Source organism: Larimichthys crocea, chromosome X (genome assembly GCF_000972845.2).
Source record: "Larimichthys crocea isolate SSNF chromosome X, L_crocea_2.0, whole genome shotgun sequence".
Lineage (NCBI taxonomy): Eukaryota > Metazoa > Chordata > Actinopteri > Sciaenidae > Larimichthys > Larimichthys crocea.
In genome coordinates this window covers 27,518,766-27,544,801 of record NC_040020.1, presented here as the reverse complement: position 1 = coordinate 27,544,801, position 26,036 = coordinate 27,518,766, and the positions used below count along the sequence as shown (strand labels likewise).

The window sequence follows — 26,036 nt, the reverse complement described above, 5'->3', positions numbered from 1 at the left end:
CAAAATATATTTTCCATATAAATGTAAGACAGAAAATAAAATAAAATCACACATAATATCGCCTTCGCACTATTATTTGACACAAATTACAAAATCTCTCTGAGTAATGTTATCATTGCCCCAGTGGCCTAATGGATAAGGCACTGGCCTCCTAAGCCAGGGATTGTGGGTTCGAGTCCCATCTGGGGTGGAACGTTTTAAGCCAAATACTAAACTGTCTCTTAAACCCGAGTAATCGCTCCCAGTTGCAACAAATCATTCTGTAGCTGTATTAGGTATATTGTCCATGACCTTATACGATATGGACCTTTAATGTTCAAGACTTCCTCGCTATTATGAAATCCAACCTGCACAGAAAATTAGCAATCCATGTCTTAACCGTCACTCCCTACAGCAGGGATGTCCAAAGTCCAGCCCGGGGGCCAATCACAGCCCACAGTCAGATTTCATGTGGCCCACAGCTTTATTTTTATAAAGTATTATTTATAGCCTGCTAGGATTGTCAGAAAGGCTTTTTTGATTGACAAAGCATTTAAATGCACTAAACATTAACCTCTAAAGACTGGTGTGCACACAAAATATTACTTTCTGAATGATCTTGTTAGAGCCAAGAGCAAGAGTGATGTTTTAAACTTAAATGTTAGACTTTGCATTATTCATAAATCATGTTCAGAATGAACACGGTGAATATTTGTATCAACTTCATGCAAACTTTGTGCATTTGTATGCAACTTTTGGTTCATTTAAAATGTTAGTTTAAAAAAAAAAAAAAAGAAAAAGTTCAGTTTCATGAATAACCAGCTTTATTGATTTCAGTTCATAGAGTTATGCATTTCTCATGTTTAGATTTGCATGACTTTGGACCAGTCAAAACTAGGATCACCGCAGTCCTGTGCAGTGGGAGCTGTAGACCAGTCTTCGGTGGCAGTCTGGACACTCCAACCCTCTATAGGAGCAGGAGACAGTGAGAAATATTTAATTAAAATGCATTCTATTAACTTCAGTTTTCTGTACAGTGCAGCTGTATTCACTATAATATTTATATTAGCTGTATTGTTTTTTGCCAGTCTATCAACTGCCAACAGTTTCAAACTTAAACTGCAGAAAAATATCTACAGCAGATTCTTTGACTGGCCTTACCTTCGATGCCATTCTGGATCTGCTGGATGGGCACAGAGGGCACCTGAACATCCTCAGACCTGTCTGCTGGGATGGTTCACCTGTCTTGGTAATCCTCCTTGCCAAGTGGCTTTCCCCCCCTTCTCCATCTAAAGCAGGGATTGTTTTTGTTAGAAGTGCTTGTACAAAGGGTGTGTTTGTAACACTGACAAGTAGGTGTTTCAGTGTCAAACGTATGCAGGTGAACATTTAATACACAATACCAGATAGAAGGTTACATGGGACAGCACAGGACAAAAAAGGAGCCTCTTATGTATTGCAGGTTTAAGTCAATGTCAGTTGTTTAATAGCTGACAACCGTAAACAAGTGTGCATAAACATGACCAGCACCTGAAAGATGCACTTGACTATTTAATGTTCAGGTGTGGCTCAGGTCACTATCAAACCCCAGTCATGGGACAGCAGTCCTCATGGTGTTAGCGAAAACCCGGCCATAATCACTCTGGCACACTTCCGACACCCAAACACAGATAAGATCAGTGCCAGGCTTTAATGGTGTGCTGCTTCTCATTTCAGCGCAATACACAGAACATATTCTGAGAGGTGTAGCCCATCAGACAAAGTAGCTTTCTTCAGAAACAGACCTGTCCTGTGTTCCTGGTGGAAAGGGCAAACACATCAAATGGATTCTCGATGGCTGCTGACAGTCAGGGTCATAATTTACACATCTGAGAGGGAGAAACAGAAGGAAGCCAAGTAAGTCACCACATTCAAAGTTATAACACAGACATCTGTAGTAATATAGTTGTTCCAAGCCTTATCACAGAGATTCAACGGCCCAAGATCAGGTATGTGAACATGTCCACTTTGGAAATAAGTCAGATTTAATAAGTGAGAATTAACACATTTTATAGCAAAAAACAAAAGTGAACGTGAGAATTAACACATTTTATAGCAAAAAACAAAAGTGAACCTTGTACATCATGCAGGAAACATACTAGCTTAAAACCAATAGAAAAGTCAAAGTATGTTAAATGTGATTTCTAAAAACAGACCTGACAATTTTTCCACAAGAATAATCATGTTTAACCATTACTGTCAGTGTACATACCATGTTTTAAGTTCAAAACTGGTTTAAAATAGGGATGCACCGAAATGAAATTTTTCATCCGAAACCGAATAAAAATTAAATGGTTGGCCGAATACCGAAACCGAAATGCGGTTGTTAAATTTTTCACTACTTTTTTACTATTGCATAAATAGCCTAGAATAAATTTGTAGACATGTTTTTCAAAGAAAGTAAATGTTTATTTAATATCCTTCAAATATTCCAGTAGAATTCACACGTAGTATAATTATTTCGTTTATACTGTTAGAAAGCCCATGTTGTTTTAATCACTGTTAATTTGTTCTTGAAAGAAATACAGTTTTATTATATTTCCGGTGAATTTCCATTTTTCCCACTTTCATGAACGCATCAGTCATTCCGACGGTTATTGAACGCACCGCGCATGTGTGAGACGCCGTAATGTAGAGAGAAGTATATAGCTCAGCTAAAGAGCAGTGTGTGATGTATTTCTTGCCTGTGTTTTTCCTATATCCTGCATCGTGGGCTTATTTTGTGTGAATAAGAAAAGAATCAGCAACCCTGGCCAGATCACCTCGCACGTTGTTTCACTGCATCAATTGCGTCACGCCACTATTCGGTCACTTCACCGAAAGCCGAAATGCACTTTTGGGCCATTTTCGGCCGAAGATTTTCAGTTTACAAATTTCATACTTACAGAGGACATGAGCACTGAAACTATAACTTAGCATTAACCATAAACTTGATTTAAATTAGCAAAACTCATAGGGACATTTGTGCAACTCACTCACTTTAATGTCTGTTTCAGGACACAGACAACCTATGTGATTCATCAGATCACTCCAAGACTTAACTATCACTTAAATTACTGGCAATATGTGCCATAAAATATAGATTCCTAAAGGATACAGCAAAATAGAAATGGCTTAAGTTAAGCAAGTTATCTTACTAAACCTGAGAAAATTTAAATCTTACATTTTTTCTTGCTTATTTATCCTAGACAGTGAAGTAAAGATAAACTATGAGGGAGAACACCAACCATCACTCCTCCTCTTGGAGACATGCTACTCCACCTGGATGTCCAGGCTGCTCTCAGATGAGACCTTGAGCACATCTGCCTCCATCATCAGCAGCACCTCCAGACCACTTTGCCTGCATTAAGAGGAGATAACTAAAAAAAACAAAGAAAGAAAAGAAAAACTTTACAGTCTGAAACAGACCACAACAGTGCAAACATTGTTGATGAGTCTCTGGGTACAATCAACATTTAAAGAACGGACTGAACAGCAGTACCTGTGCAGCTTACTGATAGCTTTACTAACACGTTAGTCCTAATAGTACAAAGTATGATTTATTTCTCACCATGTTGAAACCGCGTCTGAAACTCTGCACCGCATGGTTAAGAGAGGAAGATGCAGGAACTGACGACAAATTTATAGTGCGAGCTACTTCCGGTAGAGACGTAGTTAAAATAAGCCCTGCGTCAAGTCTGCCAGGGGGAAAAAAAACCTGTACAAACGGCTCGCATAGAAAGTAAACATTAACAATACATACAGCAGATGTTTAATGTCGTATGATCAAACATCATATCATATACACTGCAGCTACTATAATGTTCTAATGGCTGGTGTAAAAAGTCTTTATTATCATCCTGTTGAGCACTAATTTTTCAAGTTTTCACCTGCATCTCATGGTCTCAAATGGTGTCTCACTAGTTTGCTGGTACATTTTAAAGTTGTCTAAGAAACAAATAAAGGTAAAAAAAAAAAAAAAAACAACAACACAAATCTAAGAAAGTAAGAAATGGGCAATATCCATTCGGGATACTTTTTTTTTATTATTTAGTTAACATTGCTAAATTAGTAATTCATTTGTATGATCATGAGATCTGTGGATGAAAGCAGTAGTATAAATATAATTTTTTTGATAAACTAAAGTCTCTTTTCTCTCTAAAGTCCAACCTGCACATCTCTTTCTGTTTTGTAGCGCATTTTTATTTTATTTTATTTTACTGAAAATACAAAAATATTGTGCTTTTCTATCATAGTGGCATTTCTTCCTTTCCATTTTGTTCATCTTCTACAGGTATTTACTTACAATTACTTTCAATTTTGGTGGATTTTGTCATCACCAAACAATGTCCTTGTTTTAAAGGTTCAGTTGTTGAATTTTAGTTCCTCTGTTTGAAATAGAAAAGTGATGTATCTTCCTGAACTTTAATATGAAATTATCTGCTTTGTCTCAAGATGCCACATAAAGTGGATGGATCAAGGTTTAATTACAGCATAGCAACATCATAAGAAAAAAAAAAAGCTCACTTTGAATATCCACTTTGAGATGATTTGTTTAGTAGACATAATTTTAATGTCTTCTTTATAAATATTCAAATGACTGAATGCAGACAATTCTCAAGTTCATGTTCAAGTTCAAGTTTTAAGTTCAACCTTCCAACAGCTGTTTGAATGAAGGACCTGTGGTAGCGTTACACAGCTTACATGGTGGGAGTAGCAGTCTGTTGCACAAGAAGCTGTTTAAGGCCCCCACAGTCTTATGCAAGAAGTGAGAGGAGTTGTTCATGATGGATGGATGGTCAGCTTTGCTAACATCCTCCTCACCCCCACTTCCTCTATAGAGTCTAGGGGGCAGTCCAGGACAGAGCTGAATGCCACCACAGTGTCATAGAAGTCCTGTACTCTCTGAGGTCATCTCCTCAGTAAGTGGAGACGACTTTGACCTTTGACATCTGTGTTGTCCAACCAGTACAGTTTATTGTTGAGGTGAATGCCAGGTATCCCCCCATCTTGATATCCAATCCCTGGACGTTCACGGGTCTGGTTTGAGGCATCTTCCTCCGGAGGTCAATCACCTTCTCTTTTGTCTCTTTTGGTATTGACATGAAGGTGGTTGAGATTGCACGATTTGACGATTTGTGGACTTTTGTACTGAAGAACTGTACTTGATTCAGTTGTACTGATGATAACCATGTGTGTCATTATTTGTCCAATACTTAAGACAAAGGTTGCTGGAATCAAATCTGCAATATTGCGATTACACAACATGCTGCAGCTGCAATAGCAAAAACTGGTTAGCAGTAATTCACTATTCACTATCTCTTTTTCTTTTTTACCAAGAGACTAAAGTATTTAGTATCAGCTATCTAAGTTGTTCAAAGTCAAAAGGCAGGCTGGATAATGTAAGATAAAACAGGGTTTCCTTTCATTGATTGTTTCTCAAGGTCAAAATGGAAAAAATTCAAAATGTGCAGAAGCTTACACTGGCTTTAGTATTTGCCTTGCAAACTTAGTAAAACCATTGTCGTGGCTCATTTTACTTTTGGTGATCAAGCATGGCAGAATTAACCATGACTTGACTTGGACTCACTGTTGTTTAGAGGAACCCTCTTGAGTAATAAAATTAAATTTGGGCCACTTTGCAAATCTTTGACACACAGTGCATCTGGAGAAGGACCCCTGGTCTGTGATCACCAGAGAAGCTACAGGCTGTGCCTAGTCATTAATTTAGTTTTAGTGATTGTATGCTATTCCCATATTTCATTCATACACTTCTCTCTGTAAATATGTTAAAAGGTATCCCAAAAAAAATCAGTTTCATGTTTCTTGTAGGTTGTAGACAAAACCGGATACATATTATTTTACTTGACTGGGTTAAATTATGAATTTGATATACTGAGTAAATAGAAAGAACAAGAAAATTAAGACATTAAAGTACATGTACACAAATCTTCATTTAAGATCTTGCTACATATATTACTACCTTTGGCAACAGGCACATTTCAGTGACAGTGTATTCAATAAACTCATTCCTATCCAAATATTTCACTTTTGTCAAGACTTCTGGACAATAGATTCAAATACACCTTTTCTCCCTGACACTGAGCCTCATCAGCAGGGTCATGGTAAATAAAGAAAACATAAAAATGTAGGACAATTTAACTCAGAGCATGGTGAGTACAGCAATACTGAGTCACTGTTTCAATGATCAAGTGTTGAGTTTAAACAAAACATGCTACACAAACCTTTCACAAGGTCAAATTAGAATAAATTTCCAAGGCAAAACTGAAGATCCGTCTGATGTACAATTCCCTGATCGGTGATTAGTTAAGGCAGGAGGTATTCACTGACTAAAATAAAGAGACAACGGAGGAGGGACCACACTGCAAGACAGACTTCACTCTGGACAGAACACTTTTTACTTATCGTGACTTTATATATATTTGAACACCATGGAGATTCTGGTTTTGAAGATGCTTTTTATTGTAAGTGTGTCAGCGCAGTATGGAAAAAACGTTCCTGTGGAACATGCCATGTTATGGTCTGATGCTCAAAAGTACTGCAGAGATCACTACACTGATCTTTCGCCCATCACTTCCAAATGGGATGAAGAGAAACTGAAAAATGAAGTATCTGGGATAATTTTTTTCTGGATTGGTCTCTACTTAAATGAAGAACACTGGATGTGGTCAGGTGGAGGAAATGCAACAAATATATCATGGGCTAATGGTGAACCAAATAATTTAGAGACAGAGAGAAATGTTGCTATTTGTTTGGGCTGCATTTCGAGAGACAGGTTGTACAATGTTCCTTCTTTGTTACATTTTCCCTTCTTCTGCTTCAATCTGACTGTGGTGGAGATAGAGAGAACCTGGGAGACTGCGTTTTCATACTGCAGAAATAAACACACTGCACTCACCAGCCTGGCCTCTGAGACCGAGCACCTTCTAGCCCTGCGTAAGATTCAGCAAGACCACATCACTGAGCGGGTGTGGATCGGCCTGCGTTACCTGGCGGACCGCTGGATGTGGATGGATGGCCACCCTTCTGTGTACAGGGCCTGGGACAAAGAAGATCAGGACAACCAGTGTCCAATATGGAAACGCTGCGCTGCTTTAACCAAAGGAGGGGCGTGGGAGAGCTGGGACTGCACAGACAAACTTAACTTCATTTGCTATTAAATGTTATTCATGTTATTTAACAGCTGACTTTTTCTGGAAAGGTAAAATATTAGATTTTGTTTTAAAATGCTGAGTCCAAATATGAGTAATCTCTTTTTACTAAAACTGTTATAAGGTCAAGTTAGTGTTTTGATTTTATCTTGTTTATGTCTGTAAAGTCAATTTAGAAACTAAAGGGCAGAAGAGCCACAAACATTCACTGTCTAACAGCTTTATTTCATAACATATTATTTATATTAGACTTTTATTACAAATGTCCTACAATATAAAAGATGTTTTTAGAACAATTGTTGAAAATGTTTGATATGCCTTTTCCATATATTATGTGTAACGTATTATGGTCATAGTGGCTTGTTTTAGCTGTTCAATAAGTCACATTGAGTGGCTGTCTGAAAAAGTTTGCTCTAATTTGATAACATGGTTGATTCTATACAAATATTCATTCATGTCTAAGAGATAAAGCAACATCAACAATAAAGTCAAACGAGTCAAACTCAATATTATATATTTTCAATATAAGAAGTCAAAATAAATTGCTGTCAAAAAAATTAGGGCAATTTATTGATGTTAAAAACCAGGCAGGCACAGTGTCTGTGTGAGCAAACACACAGACCAAATATCTACGATAACAATGACCAAATACAATGTAGTCACAATCCAGGATGAACAAAGACTACAGGAGTGGCGTGATGATGAAATAATGGATGAGGTAAAACTTCATTGAATTACGGCACAATTAGATACACAGTTTGTGTTACACAGCAAACACTGAGGCTCTTTAGAAATCAACTCATGTCATTAAATTGATCTTTTTTCTACACAACCTTCCTGTTATATCACAGATCACACTGGACAGTAGTGACCGTTCTGTCATGTTACTAAAACTTTCAAAAATTGTCAGTGTGTTTGCACTTTGGATGCAGAATCCATTGCATGCTATCTTAAGTCGTTTTCAAATCTCCCCCACAACAAAAGAGATCTTCTATTTGGCATTATTTCTGCAGTCATACATAAGTATATTTCTTTCTATCAACAATAAATACTATTTATAGTAAAGGACACAATGTACAAGCAACATAAAAATATGGCCTCATTTGTTAAAACCAACAATTGTGTATTAAGTCAAATATTTACAAAGCCAGGAAGAAACTGACTGATGTGGATTATAATCATGTTGTGATTAAGCAATGCTTCATTTGAAATGTTCTGGAAATATGCTCATATTTAAATGACAAGAGGTCAACAAAATGATAAATTTCTCAAATTATAAAAGTGCTTATTTAAACACCAGGACCCACCAGGGTCAATATTTTCCAGCTTTGTTTGTTGAGCCCAGATGTCACGATTATTACTTCTTTAAAATGCACCACAGTTGTACAAAAACTTTAAATTAGCATAGATTTAAGTGGTATGGCAACAAAGGCTTTATTGTGATTTTATCCTCATAATGCAGCTGTGTGAGTGCTTGTGATTGTCTGAGCCTGAAACAAATTAAATAAGTCAGTTTGTTAATTGGCAAATAAGAGAGATTGCCAAAATCTAATGCAAGTTTTATAAATATGGCACAAGCCAGAACTCCTCCTCTCTGCAGTGCTTTGTTTTTGGTAACCTCAGCATATGTGCGATACAGCAGCTTGCTGAGTGTCCCGTTTGACTTGACAGCATTTTAAAATACCTTGTCAGAAGGAAACTACGTTGCCCAGCACAGTTACAAGCCCTCTGTCAAGGGCTTTTTTTTTTTTTAGTGGCAGCCTCAAGGTGCCCAAACATATTTAATGAGAGGAGGTGCAAATTCACTTCACAGCAAGGAGTGTCACTTCAGTCCAAGACCGACACAAGTGCAGTGTCACAATCTTAAACTCACACACGGACAGACACAAACAGGCACATTTTCACAAAATATTAACAAAGAAAAGAAAGACAGACACATATTCTCCGACTTTTTTCAGACACAATCTTGGTAGAGCTAGTTTACTGTCTCTACAAGCTCCTCGGCTCCCTTTTCTTCGTTCGTGGGACTTTCAGTGAGCAAATGCTGTGTATCATTATCCCTCTGGTGTTTTATTGTGGCACAATACTGTTGCTCCTCAGGATTTGAGGCCCATTCGAGCCATCAGCTGTTCATAGACAGTCCAAGCCATAGCGGCCATGAGAGTGCGTCGCAGCGACCTGGGTACAGCCCCGCGGAAAAACCCACTGACACCGTGCTCCTGAGGGAGAGGAGAGAGCAATAAAATTTTGTATGAATGTTAGCCTGCTTGTCAACAAGAATGAGTGTTTCTAGCACCCATTCTCCCTGAAAAATGGACTGCTGCGATTAAATGAGCACACACCATGTAGATGTAGCGAATAGCGTCTGCAGTCCTCCACTGGGATGGGCTGATTTGAATGTGGGTCTTTACCACGTCAGCAGGCTGTGTGACCAGAGACGCCATGACGCCTGCCACCACCCCACAGCCGAAGTTCACTAGTGGCGCGTAGGCTGACGAAGCCACCTCTGAGAGAAGAGAAACCAGGTATAAGGAGAAAGTAGAGGAGTATTATTATATATAATTCTAATAATATTTAACTGTTAGTCATTGTTAGTGTGTGTCGATGGCCAATGTAAAGAAAGGAAACACAGGACAAAACAGGTCGTGCAATCTCATATTCCAGACTGAAAAGGTTTCAACAATAGGGTGAAGCTCTAGACATGTTGTAGTGATGTATTTGAAAAGTTCCAGGTGAGAACTGGCTCCAAATTGTCAGATTCATTGGAAAACAGTGGAGCTTTTGCATACCTGAGCTAGTCTTTTGCCTTTTTTCTAGCCCGTTTCTACACTGGGTTCAGACTCGGACATAATAAAGCATAAAAAAAAAAAATAAAAACTGATTTTGTTCACACAGAAAACTGATCAAGAATCGATAAGGAAGCCGATAAAGAATCAGACTGATAAGCAGAATTGGTATTTTGTTTTTAGACCTTTCACTTTTCCAACTCAGCCAATTTTTACTGATTCATTGAAAAGGCACAAAAACAAACAAACAAACAAAAAGTGAATGGAAATGCACTTTGTGTCACGGGCACCTGGGTGCATTAAAAAGCTTTTAGGTTGAAGACATACAGTATTTAAAATGCATCTTTTGAAGGCCAAAGATTCAAAAGCACTAAACAATTCACTATACATTACACTTTATTGATGGTACACAGACTAAAACTGCTCATCAGATCTATAGAAAATGGTGCTCCACATTTAAAGGACCTCCATTTTGATTTGCTGATGCAGTGCGCTCACCTTGAGGCAGTGCCTTCTTGGCCTGGCTGTAGAACATGACGTAGATGCCGGAGAAAGGAGCGTCGCGGAGCAGTGTGGCTGGCAGCCCAGAAAACAGAGCCCTGATTCCCTCTGTCTCATACATGCTCCTCAGAGCCCCAGCCACACTCACATAGTTGTAACGGCCACTCTGAAACATAAAAGCAGCAGTGTAAATAATTCAGTTTCATTTTTATATTGTAGGTTTTTACATTTGTGTAACTTTCAACAGTGATGTGGACTACCTGTTGTGGACTGTGGTTAATCATCTATTTATTTATGGTCATTCATTGGGTACGATGTCTCTTACATTCTTGGTTCATTTATTGGTCCTGAATTGCAAACTGCCCTGTTAACAACACTGATTAAAACTTGACTGTGAGGAGATGATCAGCGAACAACTAAAGTCCACAAAGTCATGCAGACCACCTCACTTGAGGTCTCTCAAGGTGAAAAGAAGAAGTGGCTCACTTCAAAGCGTGTCTTGATGACTGTGAATGGCAGCATGCTGACGCCAGCGACAGCTCTGGCACCTGCTCCGAGCAGAACAGCCTCACCAGCGTTGGGTGCCCGGTCCAAGAAGTAGTGCTGCTTCAGGGTGTAGAAGGTGCTGAAGTAGATGCCCACCCCAGGGATGCAGCGCACAAACGACTGCCAGAAAGAGAGAGAGAGAGACAGAAGTGTTAAAAATTTCTCATAACTCTGCTTTTTGTTTGATGTGATGGTGTCAAAGGTGCCTTAACAAAATGCCAACCAAGAAAACACTATAATGTTTAAATGAAAGCCAAAGAGGGCCCAGTCTACACCAAGACATTTTACGAGTTTAATATTGTTTCTGTGAATTGTTTAATTAACAAATATGTGATATTTATGAGGAAAAGGCACAGAAAGAGCGTACATAGACTGGGTACTGACTGCATGCATACATGAAACAAGAGGATTTAAAGCTGCAGGAATTATTTTAAGTGTTAAAATTAATAAAGAAGCGTAGTTACTCACTGGTGAAACTCCCTTCCACAGACTGAAGAAATTCTCTGTCCTAATAACACTGATAAAGACGGTAAACATCCCCACCCTCGGTGCACTGCAGGATGAAATTGAGGATAGTTACGGACATATTTAAAAGGTGCAAACACGGCATGGGTTGGATTTTCATGTTATACAGAATAAAACAATGAAAATGAAGACATGGCCTCCACCTGTGGAATGTTGTTTAAAATAAAAATCCACTTTTAGCTGCTATTTCCTGTTCCTGTCTTCAGTGGAAATAATTACAACCTAGCAGTGTGACAGTATGATTGCATGGTGCTGGTGTGACTAATTGCCCTATATGGGTCATACTAACGGCAGATTCAGGCTGCTGCTGCCTGCAAATGTTGCCCTAACATGCTGCGTGTCTTTCTCTGTGTCGCTTTGTGCCTGGAGAGCATGCTGTGTGCGTGAGTAAAAGTCAAGGGGGGGAAAAAAAGGGACATGTGTCTGATGACATGCAGGGGAAATGTGTAGTGCAGTGTAGTGTGTGTGTGTGTTTTTTTTGCATGTTCATACATATGGGAAGTGCCTGTACGTTACATGTACATACACTCACCCTGGCTTGGCATTGTTCTGAAGGGTTTGCAGTCGTGTTTTCACCAGATCCAAAGGCTGGAAGAGCAGCGTAGAGCAGGTGCCACTGAGCGAGCCACACATAAAGGCTTTGAGAGCCGGGTGAGCCTAAGTATGATGACAAGACAAGAGAGGGACAAAGGGATGGAAAACGAGGACACAAGGGGGGGAGAAGTGACAAGAGAAAGAAATGGCGGAGAGAAAGGGGGGTCAGAAACATGGACAGAGACGATAGGGCAAAGAAAAATTAGCCACTGTGTGAAATTCTGGCATCAATCTCAGCAATGAGTGCATACATACACACATTACATTCACACATGTGGAGTGTAATTTCATTTGAAAATATGTTTGTATGACATTTCCATCACTGGCCCGGAGTACAGAGCAGAGGCCAGGTTCCACAGAGCAGAGATGATGGAGATGTGCAGAGACAGTCCAAACACACACACACACACCACAGGGGCTGTTAGGTCGAATTAAACTGAGAGACTTAACATTATCTGTGCTTACATGCCTCATGGACAAACAGGCAGACACTAAGACAGACTAAGACAGACACAAAGACGGTAAATTTAGCTGCATTTTAAGGTAAACACAATCACAAAGTCACAATTACAGCAACAACAAACACAAAATAAAATGTATACCATAAATAAGCTGTCTGCTGTACATACAATATGAACCTACACACACACACACACACACACACACACACACACACACACACGTGTGCCACTTTAAAGCACATGTTACACACCAACACACTCGCCTACCTTCCCCAGACTGCCTGGCGCTCGGTTTCGAGGATCCTGTTTTTCCTGCATTTTGCCCTCTTTCACCTCTCTCGCTCTCTCTGTGATGCTGCTATTCCATATAACATGTTATAAAATAAACCTCCATCTTTCTCACAAACCCTCCTTCCTTCCTTCCCCCACTCTCTCTCGTTTTCTCTCCCGCTAACCCATAATGGCTGTCTCCTGCTTCTCGTCCTCCCTCCCTCCGCCCGGTTTGTCAGCCAAAGCAGAAGCTTAATCCAGCCCACGTTTTTCTATGGGCTTCTATCTTTATCTTTCAGAGACACACTCGCACATCTGTATTTTACGCCCCCCCCCCCTTTCTGCAAAGCTCACTGCTAAATTGCATCTTTGTCAAACGGCATGACTCATAAAGTGGCTGTGGCTGTGTGTGTGTTAAATAGCCACATACAAATCTGCCTACAATCGTGGGTCCCCACAATCACAATATTAAACTGGTCGATCTGACCAAAATTACAAAACATCCTGACCAAAATCAAACTGTGAGAACAGCTGATGCATGCGTGGGTGGAGATGAATCGATACCATGTTTCCATAATGATGTTTCCTCTTCCCCATACAGTATATTCATGACCCAGGCTGATTCTGTCAGAGTTTGAGGCTTGATTTCAACTATCAATTAGCAGCAGGCATTTTTTTAAGCACACAGATTACTATTACAATTGACAGGAGCTCAGTGTCTAATGCTACAAAGACTTATAGTTAATAATTATGTATTTATGGCATCCAGTGAGGCTCTGGATGGGTAAATATCATTGGGAACACGCTGAAAGCCATCTGATTTGTCCATGGAGTTCAACTACTTGTGGGAAATACTGTGAAAGAACATGAATGTTTCCACCATCAATGATTTTGCCATACTGTTTACACCACTTCCTTAAATATCTCAGGGTGTATTAGGCCTTAATACATTAGGCTGTAGCTCAGGAGGGAGATTGGTGGTTCGATCTCTGACTCCTCCAGTCTGCATGTGAATGTTGGGCAACACACTAAACCCAAATTGCTCTGGAAGGCTGTGCTATCAGTGTTTGATTGAATATGAATGGTTAGCTCCTAAAAACTGATGAGAAAGTGGCACCTTGCATGCAGTGTGTGCGTGCGTGTGTGTGTGTGTGTGTGAATTGAGTGGTCGGAAGACTAAAAAGGTGACATATAAGTAAAGTCCAATTACCAATATCGGGTTTGTGTATGATGATTTAGATTTTTTCTTTATTATCTGTCAGGCATTTGGCTGGTTCAATAACAAAATATTGGGCGGCAGTAGCTCAGTCCATAGAGACTTGGCCGGTTCAAGTCCAGCATGGACCAAAAATATGGAAGGTGCCAGTTCACCTCCTAGGCACTGCCGAGGTGCCCTTGAGCAAGGCACCGAACCCCCCCAACAGCTCACTGGGCGCTCCTCAGGGGGGCTTGCTCATCACTCCACCATCTCTCTCTTCACATTGCATGTCTATGAGCCCTTGTACTGCATGTGTGTGTTCTGGGTTATAAAATGCATGTAAAATAAAACAGAGTGAAAAAAAGAATTAATAAAAGTAACTCTTCACTTCTTCTTCTATATCTCAGTTTATATGGATGATATAAGTACAAGTATGTTAGACAGTCACACACACTTGATTAGTTGGTCCAACGCAGGTTTTACTCAGTCAGCTGGCTGTGTGTGTGTGTGCTGATGTGACCATCACAAACAGCAGCAGGTGTACTCACCGCGGCTAACTCCATCTTTGACCTGGATGCTGTGTCGGATGAGTCCAGTTTTTCTCCTGGCACTGGAGTTTTGAAGCTGGCTAACGTCAACCAACGTTACTTAAAGTGAGAAAGAAACAGATAAGAGCCATGAGTCAAATATCAAAACAGTCCAAAGGCCGTTTGCAAAGCTAACTAGGTTAGCTCTTTGGCTGTCAGAGTATGTGAAGGTGACGATAGCATCCACCTCTCTCTCTCTGGGCAGGCTAGGCACTGACAACCTGACTGCTCCTAAGACAAAAGACTGCTTATATCAAATGTTTCAGCCGGTTTGCTTCACAGATACACCAGCTGTAGTACAGTAGCCAGGTTGCTTAGCATGGTAGCTCCTCTTACCTGACTTTGAAGTCCGTTAAGGGCTAACAGAGGTGATGGTCACCTTCGCAGGCTCTAGCGAGGCCATCTTCTGTGTTTATTGTAATAATCTGCGAAAGTTTCGTCAGACTTTAACGTGAGCAACACTTCGCCTGCCAGGCTGAAGAGTGAGGAACTTTGTGGTAAAGCTCGTCAGCTAACCTCGGCGTTAGCTCACTCCCGGGAGTTGTTTTAACTTAGCTCTCTTCTTCACAGATATATATAAAAAAAAGCATCCGTTGGTGTCCTGATGTGGATCGTGTCCTAAAGGTTGATTTTAGTCAGATAGCAAACGAAGTACAGTGACAAATAGTCCCACAAAAAACTGTCCGACGTTGTCGCTACTTGCCGTGCTGCTGCGACTGTTAGCATCTGGCTAGCGGAGTTCACTTCCAGTGCATGGGCGAGACGCATCATCACCCCGTGACACAAGCTGAACAACTTTTCACAGAGAATATTGATTCATATAAACCAGGATGAATGTGCGAAATTAGCACAATTATATCGTGTATGTATAATTCATACGCTGCTGTTTTACTGAGGATATCTTAGGAAACAAACCGGTATGTGGTCAATGTAGTGTAATGCATTTCTAGTAGTGGCCACAGGGTGTCGCCGTTGTCCTAAGTTGAAAACTACACAGAAGTCTGTCAGTGGATGACAAGCAGAACCACCACTGAGTGTGCATAATGTGGCAACATTTGTATTGAACTATGTATTTCTATTATTTATGCTGCTTAGATTGAGTAATAACTGAAAAAGCAAACTCACAAATTGAAACCTCTTATTCAACCCTCCTAAACACAACAAAACTGTCAATATATTATAATTAGAAGTGTTTCATATAAAATGAATGAAATAAAACGGGGCATGATTAAATAAATAGCAGTATTAGAAATACTGAAAAATATACTATAACATTAAATAAGTGAACTTATTTAATAATTAAAGAAGACATTTGACATAGTAAATTAACATAAGCGACGGCTCAGCCTAAACCAAGACATTAATTAAATGAACACAAGACATTAAAACTGTAAAATACACATGGTAGTATATGGTAAATTTGGGCTTTATTCCTAGATGTTTGTCTCAGAAATTTCTGTCTCTATTCAAAAACAGTGAAGGTGTATTTTCTTGGAGATACAAGAAATAAGAATTACAATGACTAATTCATGCAGAAGTCAGTAGTTGAAATAATGCTGAATTTTTAATGACTTTTGAAGCTTTCGGTTTAGTAATTATGCTGTTTGCAATAAATATACTGTAGATAAAGTAGCATAAAGTACAACTTTATACTGCAATACATCCTTTATCCAAGACAATCAGATTGTGTTTATACTCCACAAAAAATTATTTATTTATTTTAATGACCACAAAGTTGTTTTTTTACTCGACACCATCTTATCATATTAAAGGGCAACACATTACGTCGTGGTAGTTGAGGGGGATATGCAGCACTAAAGCACAATATCAACTCAGAGGATTAAGGCCAGTTAGAGGTTTTAATACTTTTGAGAATATGTGAAGAGTGTAATTTTAATATGACTTATTTCTAAATTACTACTGAAAGCGGAGGATTAAGATCTTCAGTGAGGAGTGAGGTGGCTCTTAAAAGAGCCTTTGTTGTTGACTGATGAGTAGACAGTTTAAGCGCGCTCTCCACGGATGCGGCGGGCCAGCTGTATGTCTTTGGGCATGATGGTGACTCTCTTGGCGTGGATGGCGCACAGGTTGGTGTCCTCGAAGAGGCCGACCAGGTAAGCCTCGCTGGCCTCCTGCAGAGCCATGACAGCGGAGCTCTGGAAGCGCAGGTCGGTCTTGAAATCCTGAGCGATTTCTCTGACCAGGCGCTGGAAGGGCAGCTTGCGGATGAGCAGCTCGGTGGATTTCTGGTAGCGACGGATCTCTCTCAGAGCCACGGTACCGGGCCTGTAACGGTGAGGCTTCTTCACGCCGCCGGTGGCCGGGGCGCTCTTACGGGCAGCCTTGGTGGCCAGCTGCTTCCTGGGGGCTTTGCCTCCAGTGGATTTACGAGCGGTCTGCTTGGTTCTTGCCATCGTTCTTTCTTTCTCTGAACAGGAGAAAAGTGTAGTAAAGAGAGGAGACACGCTGCTCTTAAACTGTGAGACCGGCTGTGAAATGGTGACGCTGCTTCAGACCTCCGGCTCCTGATTGGTTAGGGGCTCCTGCTGGAGCTCAGCGCCGCCTTCAGGAGCGACCCACCGCCCAAATCTCCGCTGCTTATTGGCGGAAAATCAGTAGAAAGAAGTCCGCCAAAATCCAAAGCGGCCCCCTCTGTAGAAACCTGTTTTCTGGTTGGTCTGACAAGACCCCCTCCTCTCGCTCCCTGACAATATAACCGAGGATTGTCTGTAGTCGCCACATTTTCTTTGAGTCGTAACTCTAGAAAGTATCTTGAAAATGAGTGGCCGAGGGAAAACCGGTGGCAAAGCCAGAGCTAAGGCAAAGACCCGCTCCTCCCGTGCCGGGCTTCAGTTCCCCGTCGGCCGTGTCCACAGGCTACTGCGCAAAGGCAACTATGCCGAGCGTGTTGGAGCCGGTGCCCCCGTCTATCTGGCGGCCGTGCTGGAGTACCTGACCGCTGAGATCCTGGAGTTGGCTGGAAACGCTGCCCGCGACAACAAGAAGACTCGTATCATCCCCCGTCACCTGCAGCTGGCTGTCCGCAACGACGAGGAGCTCAACAAACTGCTGGGCGGAGTGACCATCGCTCAGGGCGGTGTGCTGCCCAACATCCAGGCTGTTCTTCTGCCCAAGAAGACCGAGAAGCCCGCCAAGTCCAAGTAAACCTGCTCACTGCTGGAAACAAAACAAAGGCTCTTTTAAGAGCCACCCACACCCTTGTTAAAGAGTTGTTTCTCATGTAAATATGAAGTTATTTACTGGAAGCTCTAACGACTCACTGCAGGAAATAAAAGATATGCTAAAGCTATCGTATCATTTATGCAGTACTCCTATAAATCAAATGTTGTACTAAATGTAGCCATGATTAGTGGAACTTAATCACAGCTGTGCCAACAATTCAGCACGATCTTAAGTGTTATGTTGCCTTTATACAGCAGACAACATGAACACAACTTGGTGTGTGATTGTGAAACCCTAGCTTCTTAAGAACTTTAAGTAAACACAGGCCAGCTGCTCATGTTGAAACCAGTGAAATAGGAGTCTGACTTTCCTTTCTCCTCATGTTTAGTCATGTCTAATAAGATGTGCACTCCTCCAGTGTGAACCAGGAAGCTGGGCAGTTAACGGCGGAAAAAAACTGCATGTGTAAAATACCGTGTAACACACATGACCGGTGTTAAACTAAAAACGCTTAAATTCAATGTGAGCGTGTATCTGATCCAGCAACTAGCTCTCATTAAAACAATGCAGAGAGAGGCTGGTAGTTTGTATGGAAATACAGTCAGTTTGTGGTCACTTTATATTGATGCCAAATTGACAAGAGGACACGTCCTTCATGTGTTTTTTGTTTCCAATGTTAGGTGTTTGTATTGACACATATGGATTATTGGACTATTACAGTATAGCATGTTGTGTGTATTTAGTGTTGTGGTGTTGCAAAACCACCCCGAATTGCTGCAGACCTGAAATACAAACAGAGAGATGTCTGAAATGAAGGAGACAAAGACATATTCCAGTTTCGCCTTTGCAAAGGGAGAACACAGCTCTGAATCTTAACAGACCCCGCGGTCTGTCCACCTTCTCGCCCTGCTGAGTTCTGGGGTCCCACAGCTTCTGGCTAGTTTTATTAACACACACACAAAACAGATACAAGGCATATGTCATAGGGCGTTCACTATACATCTTCCATTCCTTTCATGGTCATTTCTCTTAAACAAACACTGTTATTGAAGGTTTTGCTCCATAGATAGTACTCTTCCTGAGAACAGTTTGCAGCTGCACGTCAGAGTACTCTCTCTAGTAGGACATCATAAACTTTTGACACAACCTGTCTAGTAAGATGTTCTATTTCTGCTCTCAGTTCTAAACAAACTCAAGTGCAGTCCCCTCGTCTCTCTCTCTCTCTCTCTCTGTGTGTACAATAAATAAATAGCGTAAAGCGTAAATGGAAAGAATTACGGGTGAATCAAGTGTGAAATAAGTCAAGTATGTTTGGTTTTAATAAAGTTTGCAGTATACGCTTACGAAACCATCATGTGTTGTGATGATGTGATGACAGAGACATATATTTAGGAGAAGTCAGGACTGAGAGACCTGTGGTTTTAAAGCAAACGAAGTTATTTACAAAACAAAAACCCAAACGTCATATTGTGCTTAATCTGACGTTCACTCATTCACTCATTTTCGTGCTGACGTGTGTGAGCTCATTAATTCTCAATGTGTAGTCACGAATACCTGGAGGATGACGTCTTTACTGTGTTTACTGGCAGCGTCGTGGTTATTATTATGGCTAAATGGAACTTCTTGAAGCAACAAGTTTCTGTTAATCCCACAGGCGTAAAGAAAACTCCATGAAGCAAGAATCTTTTTTGCAATTGTTATGTATTTAAGTGCAAAGGCACGCATGCAAATCAAACAAAACAAACGTATAATAACACTTCTAAAGTCTAATACACTTCTAATAATGAAACAATAATATATATATATCTATATATATATATAATATAGATATATATATATATATATATATATATATATACACAATGCAAATGTCCTTCAGCGACTGAAGCCAGCGCGCTGCGTCTCAGGGTCAGCCTTCGGGGACCCTGAGTCTTTCGTTTATTCGGCTCCGGATCTTTTCCCACTGGTCCCCAGACAGTTCGGAGCGCTGGGAAACGGTGCTGGTGCACCCTCTCTTTCAAATTGTCCGGCAGTGGCCGTTTGCCGTGGTGCCGCTCCAAGTGACATTCTTCCCCCAACACTTGTAAACGTCAAAGGAGTTAGCGCCATGAACCACATTGGCAGCGTATGTGTCCGGTCGCGTCGGCACAGCCTAAAAAATTCTCCTCCCGTTCGGCAGGCAGGGCTCTGACTGCCACGTTCGGCGACAACCTTTGCAGACACTCCTTGATTTTCCTGTACTGCCTCTTCCACGGAGCAGTCCCTCATTGAAGCTGTCGCGGATGCCATCAGGGACCCTTGTAGCTTCCACTGTGGCGACCCGGCTTTTGAGGGCCCGGATCTCGGCCTCAAGTAGCCCCTGACCGAACCGGCATAGCTTCCTGCCACGGAGTTGACAGTGGTAGCCTGTACAAGAAAAGGGGAAGACGAGATTATAAATTTAGCCATCTTTTATACACTCCCAAGGCACTCTCTCTGAATAAATCGGGATCGATTCAATACATACAGTATAAACTTACGCTTTTTTTTTTTTAACCGCACGTTGCCCTTGCGTCTCGTGTGTACTTTCCGATGTCTGTGGCCTTGTGAGCGGTGAGGACTGCTTTGTCTAGTGGGAAAGAATCAGATAATTTGGTGCGTTCATCAAAGCAGGATTTCACTCAGGTGAATTGTGTTCAGGCTGAAAAGCAACAGTGGCAGTAACTTACCTTGATAAGACACGTCTTGGCCTCTTGGCTGTGTATAAAAAGTGTCGCTTCCATTTTAGCGTAAAAAGTCCAGAAAATGTGACGGTCTTGAGTTTTCATGGGCTATATTTTGTCCTTTGGTGTGGGCGTGTTCGTTCACAACACATCATTTACATATGCCTAATTACATATGCATATATAGACACTGTCAGAGGCAGACCTCTAAACGGTCGAGATGAACGCATCAACAAGGAGAGTTCCCATCAAGTGCGTCACATGCGAGCTAATGGACAATCAACATTTCTTTTTCATCGCCCAAGAGTCTCACCTAAACGCAGCACGTTAATGCAGATAACGCCCACCACAGTAAAGACAGAACAGCCTAGATGTTGTTGATTTGGTGAATGCTGACATGTTAGATATAAACACTTAAATTGTAATTTCAATTCATGAACCCGCAAATCATAAGCTACTGTATGAGTATGCAGTAGTCAAACCAGCTGCATGTTCCGCTCTGTTGATCTGTGACACTGGGAGACCAAAAAGCCCATTACTGCAACGAAATGCAAAGAGGTGTGTAGAGCTACGTCATCTCCAGGTAGAACAACTGTAAAAAAGTTCTGTGAGAGAAGCGCCATCTCCCGGTCATACCATGTAATTACATGAATGGGTGGAGTTACAGTAAAAAATAGACACCCCAGAGAAGGAGGGGGGTCACCCAGTCACGGAACTTGGCTGCAGCGCTGGCGGGTCGGCTTGAACGGGAACTTTTAAGTTGCTATACTGTAGGCCTTGAACCTGCAACTCCTGCAAAACACTTTACTGTTACACAACACTCAAAGCAAACTCTGTGGTGACCCTATACATTACACACACTATTTTAATTCAAACTTATTATACATTTCCACATTAGTTAAAAGAAGTTTGATGCAAATTAAGTATTCATTCATATTCAGTTTGTTCATAACAGCAGTAAACATACTGTTTATTTTGTGGTGGTGAAGTTTGACCTGGCAGATGATTAATTAATTCATGCAACAGGCGGAGTTACACATGTACTTATATTGAAATCAACCAGGGTTTTACATTAAAAATTAAAAAGGGAATGAACTCTTTATGAATGATGTGGTTGGCTCTTAAAAAGAGCCGTTTTTTTTTTTGTGAGGACGTTGGTTTTGATTGAGGACAGCTCACTTCTTCTTGGTGCTGCTTCTTGGCTTTGGGCTGGCAGCCTTCTTAGCGGGAGCTTCTTGGCTGCAAGGGGCCTTCTTGGGTGCCACTTTCTTGGGGCTCTTGTGGGCTCTTGGGCTCTTAGCTGCTTTCTGGCTGCTGCGGGCTTCTTGGCTTTCTTGGGGGATTTCTTGGCTGCCGGCTTCTTTGCTGCTGCTGCCTTGGGCTCTTGGGTTGTTGCGGGTTTCTTGGCTGCGGGCTTCTTGGCTTTAGGAGCGGCTTTCTTGGCTGCGGGCTTCTTGGCTTTGGGCTCAGCAGCCGCCTTGTTCATCTTGAAGGACGGATGCCCCGGTGCCCTGGTGGCTGGCCCAGAGTCCCCTTAGCGACCAGAGCCTTGATGGCGACCTTAACGCGGGTCTTGTTCTTCTCCACATCGTAACCTCCGGCAGCCAGAGCTTCTTGACGGCAGTCAGAGACACGCCGCTGCGCTCCTTGGATGCGGACACAGACTGACGATGAGGTCTCTGACGCTGGGGCCAGCCTTCTTCGGTTTGGTCGCCTTCTTCTTGGCCGCTTTAGCCGGAGCGGGGCTGAGCTGGAGCACTTCTGCCATCTTGTCTTCCGTTCGTACTCAGGACAACAGCAGAGTGTGACTGGACTTTGGAGAGCTCAGAGCACGAGGCTGCAATTAAACCCACCATGAGAACCGTGGAGACTCAACCCACCCGTGGCTCCTCTGTGCAGTCTGAACGCCGTGCAACTTGTGTTTTTCCTCCTCATCGATAAAACACTCTAAACTAAATGTGGAGAAGAGCTGAAGGCTGACAGCGAAGGGAGCCGATAGCGGACTTGTGTCCTCGTCATGTTCAGGTCATGTAGAGCTCTGATGCTCTCTGCATTTTGTTTGGGGAGCCTCCAAACCTCACACATTCCCCGTCGTGACCAGCTCTGCGCGGCGACTTTTCACACTCATTTCTCTCCTAAAATGTTTTTAGATCAATCAGAGCTCCATCAAAAGTCGTTTTCCAGCTGCCCCACATGTTTGTTCAGAGACTCAAAGTAAAAACAACCATCTGTTGACGATCACTTTGTAATAAACTAAAGTTATTCTGGTAGCAGCAAACACACTGAGGATGGCCGAGGCTTATGGTGCCAGACTTCATATCAGAGCTGCTCACCGTGGCTGTGAACATTTCTTCTGCTGAAGATTAGTTTTAATATAAATAAACCGTTAGTTTTACTATTAATGAACAAACAGTGAGAATTAAATGTGAAACTGTTTCGACAATATATTATTACGCAATATTAATAACCGTTATTACATTGTGGTCGGCTGATGATGAAAGTCAAAGTGAGGATTTACTCAGAAGTTTATATTCTTCATAGTGGTGATTTGACTTTTTTCTTTGTAAAAACTGACCATCAGCAGCATTACTGAATATATTTGCAGTAACAGGAGTTCCTCCTGTGTTCACAATCGCCCTTCATATGTTACTAGTCTGTTACTGCTCACTACATTTATTTTGAACACTCACCCAGTTTCTACCGCCCTGTCCTTCAGTCTGATTATTATCATTGAACTTATTATAACATGCCACAGTGTGACTACCTTTTTTTCCCTTCTTTTAAGTCAATTTTAATCCATATTTTGAAGACACTGTATAGGTGACAACAATACTGTAAACCCTCTGTGTAAACAAACAATGGATAAAAATGTAATACTGAATGAGAACATTTCTTGGTGTCGGGCAGATAAGAACTGGAGCACATATTATATTGTTATTGACATACTGAGGTGAAAAAAGGAAGTGGAATAGTATAGCCACATTTTACACAGCTGCATCTTTATCTAAAACAAATGTGACATATTTTAAATAAATCAAAAGATGCCACTTTAATAAACTGATTTCTATATGTACAGCTCATTAAATCCATTGAGTTATATTTAAAGAGAACAAATGTTGAATATGTTTTACTGAGGCAACAGTCATGTGGACAAAAGTAGTTTATTGCAATGCATGTAAAAACACATGTTGACTGGACTGAACTGTTTTTCTTCCAACATTCTCCCCCATCACAGTACTGTACACCCACCTGGATTATTTATGCCCTTTAGACACTAATACACACTTATACTGTCCTAATATATATATATGCAGTGTATTCTTATGCTACTGTACATATATGACAGGATCATATGATCATATCATATGAAGGATCATACCACCAAGCAGCACTCATAGAAAGCTGAACAGGAATGCAGTGTGAAGATGAATAATAGAGAAAAAAGAGAAAATGTGCAAACACAAAAGCAGAATGCATAATTTGCAAAGTCAAACTATCATATCGAGCAGGGTCCACAAGCAACCTTCAGACGTGAGAACTGTGCATCCAACAGTCAATAGCTGTCCTTTCATAAATATTTTTTATTGGTGTTTCTATCTGCTTAGTGTAGTAGAGTGGTACTACAAGCAAGCACATTCATTTGGTGGTTTCAGAGTTACAATAGTCAAAACAACTGGTTACAGCAATTCAGAGAGCAGAAAGTGTAATTTTTTCTTTTGAATTATTCACTACAAAATGATGTATTGAATAATTTAAGTCATATGCCTACACAAATAAGTCAAACCAGCACTAAATTTGGTTTAATTACAGATCGGTGGTAACATGCAGAGCAGTTTGGGAGCCAAAAGAGCCATCTCGAGACAAATGATCTAACTTCCCATCACTAATTATATACAGACACATAACGCAGCATTTTACCGCCCTCCCCTCTATGCAGTTAGTATTGAAGAGAAGCTATGGAGGCATTTTGGGAGACTGGTTTCAGGTAAGTTGATGCAGTACTGCTAGATATTTAATTTGTAGACCGCTACAGGAAAGTTAACTTGAACTGAAAAGCTCGAGTCAAACGCCCCTCAACTTTAGTACTCAGATCTAACCCATACTTTAGCCAGCTTACAAAGAAATAAAGGGTCAGCTCTTTAAGTAAAGTGTGTGGCCCTTAAAAGGACCTTTGGTTTTTGAATAGTGAAGAGAATAATGAGTTTAACCGCCGAAGCCGTACAGAGTGCGACCCTGCCTCTTCAGAGCATACACCACATCCATGGCGGTCACGGTCTTTCTCTTGGCGTGCTCGGTGTAAGTGACGGCATCACGGATGACGTTCTCCAGGAAAACCTTCAACACACCGCGAGTCTCCTCGTAGATCAGACCGGAGATACGCTTGACTCCACCACGGCGAGCCAGACGGCGGATAGCGGGCTTGGTGATTCCCTGGATGTTATCACGGAGAACTTTACGGTGACGCTTGGCGCCTCCTTTACCGAGTCCTTTTCCTCCCTTTCCTCTGCCACTCATTTTTACTGTTCAGATGGTTATCGTACAATAATAACTGTCTGCAGTATCCCCAGATATTTACAGCTTGTCTGAGGACGTAATAGAAAACAGAGGCGGTCCTAGTGTTCTTCTTCTTTGGTCTTTCATGAAGGTTAATGGTTAACTCTTTGGCGCCACCTACTGAACAACATCATGTATCAGGGTCTCCTAATGTACATTTAGTCAGATCACAGATGTAGATAAAGCAGCAGACATGAATTTGCGTTTTTCTTTAATTAGTTTTAATTACATACCTCATTAATATGTTGTGTTATAAAGTGCTATTTTATCATAGGGACTAAACCGTTTGTTGGTGTTGTATTATAAATCATTGAGCTCCTTCTGTGGTGTATCAGGATGCGTTGTGATTGGCTGCAGCTGTGTCTCTGTCTCCCAGGTGAGTACAGGTGGAGTTTCCTGTCTGAGGTGCTGAACTGACAACAGAGCAGGTAGCTGCCGTCTCTGTCCAGGGTGCTGAACGTGCTGCGGCTGTTGAACTCTGTGGAGCAGCCTCGAATCTGCATCTAACTGGGAGGGACTTTATCTACAACAATCAATGACATGTTGGCACATTCAATTATATTTTCTTACATTTTGAACTTCTCTTAATTCAATAATTATTACTTATTGAATTAAGCCAAGGTTGGAATTCTCTTATTTACTGCTCCCCTTCTCCTCAGTGTCATCGTCCTCCTCCTCAGAGCGTAAGACGTTTATTTTGCCTTCTACTTTTGCATTTCTAAAATCGCGGTGCTTTCGGGGCGACATGCAGTGACCTGTGGCACCTGAGGTGTCCAGTCAGGTTTCAGAGGTGGCCAGTGCTACCCCAGCCACCCCTCTAGCTCCGCCCCTGGCTGTAGGAGAGAGGAATAACGTATTGGGGGAAACAAAAGGCGAGTAAAAAACAGGAATGATCAAAATGGTCAAAATCATCCCTTTTCTAAAATGGTCATCCCTTCTTCCATCCCATGTGGCATTTTA

The 26,036-nt window shown here is 41.3% G+C and overlaps 4 protein-coding genes, 1 long non-coding RNA gene, 1 other non-coding gene and 1 pseudogene across 8 annotated transcripts; 2 read left to right on the top strand and 5 right to left on the bottom strand.

Annotated features, from left to right (window-relative positions):
* Positions 1–117: 117 nt before the first annotated feature.
* trnar-ccu (transfer RNA arginine (anticodon CCU)) lies at positions 118–190 on the top strand. Its single transcript has one exon. It is a non-coding gene; the product is annotated as a tRNA-Arg (tRNA).
* A 592-nt stretch (positions 191–782) lies between these two features.
* On the bottom strand, positions 783–3,700 carry LOC104922946 (uncharacterized). Of its 2 annotated transcripts, none has more exons than XR_002041595.2 (5): positions 3,569–3,700; positions 3,246–3,377; positions 1,764–1,847; positions 1,141–1,268; positions 783–946 (listed from the first exon to the last, which is right to left on the bottom strand). It is a non-coding gene; the product is annotated as an uncharacterized LOC104922946 (long non-coding RNA). The 2 variants fall into 2 exon arrangements; XR_797103.3 differs by having other exon boundaries at positions 3,246–3,358; positions 3,569–3,677.
* A 4,017-nt stretch (positions 3,701–7,717) lies between these two features.
* LOC104922945 (mitochondrial glycine transporter B) lies at positions 7,718–15,576 on the bottom strand. Of its 2 annotated transcripts, XM_010735909.3 has the most exons (8): positions 14,974–15,576; positions 14,599–14,697; positions 12,060–12,184; positions 11,471–11,555; positions 10,943–11,122; positions 10,454–10,622; positions 9,512–9,675; positions 7,718–9,388 (listed from the first exon to the last, which is right to left on the bottom strand). In XM_010735909.3, exons 2-8 carry the CDS (start codon positions 14,611–14,613, stop codon positions 9,266–9,268), a joined length of 861 nt encoding a protein of 286 aa, XP_010734211.1. In that variant the 5' UTR covers positions 14,614–14,697; positions 14,974–15,576; the 3' UTR covers positions 7,718–9,265. The 2 variants fall into 2 exon arrangements, with proteins under 2 accessions (XP_010734211.1, XP_019110090.1); XM_019254545.2 differs by lacking the exons at positions 14,599–14,697; positions 14,974–15,576 and adding an exon at positions 12,850–13,416.
* Positions 15,577–16,593: 1,017 nt separating this feature from the next.
* On the bottom strand, positions 16,594–17,227 carry LOC109137113 (histone H3). The gene has a single exon (XM_019254549.2). The coding sequence runs from the start codon at positions 17,049–17,051 to the stop codon at positions 16,641–16,643; it is 411 nt and encodes a 136-aa protein (XP_019110094.2). The 5' UTR covers positions 17,052–17,227; the 3' UTR covers positions 16,594–16,640.
* Positions 17,228–17,297: 70 nt separating this feature from the next.
* LOC104921797 (histone H2A) lies at positions 17,298–17,848 on the top strand. Its single transcript, XM_010734438.3, has one exon. It carries the CDS (start codon positions 17,416–17,418, stop codon positions 17,800–17,802), a length of 387 nt encoding a protein of 128 aa, XP_010732740.2. The 5' UTR covers positions 17,298–17,415; the 3' UTR covers positions 17,803–17,848.
* A 3,657-nt stretch (positions 17,849–21,505) lies between these two features.
* Positions 21,506–22,290, bottom strand: LOC113746630 (histone H1-like; annotated as a pseudogene).
* A 2,381-nt stretch (positions 22,291–24,671) lies between these two features.
* On the bottom strand, positions 24,672–25,086 carry LOC113746633 (histone H4). The gene has a single exon (XM_027283073.1). The coding sequence runs from the start codon at positions 25,035–25,037 to the stop codon at positions 24,726–24,728; it is 312 nt and encodes a 103-aa protein (XP_027138874.1). The 5' UTR covers positions 25,038–25,086; the 3' UTR covers positions 24,672–24,725.
* Positions 25,087–26,036: the final 950 nt, after the last annotated feature.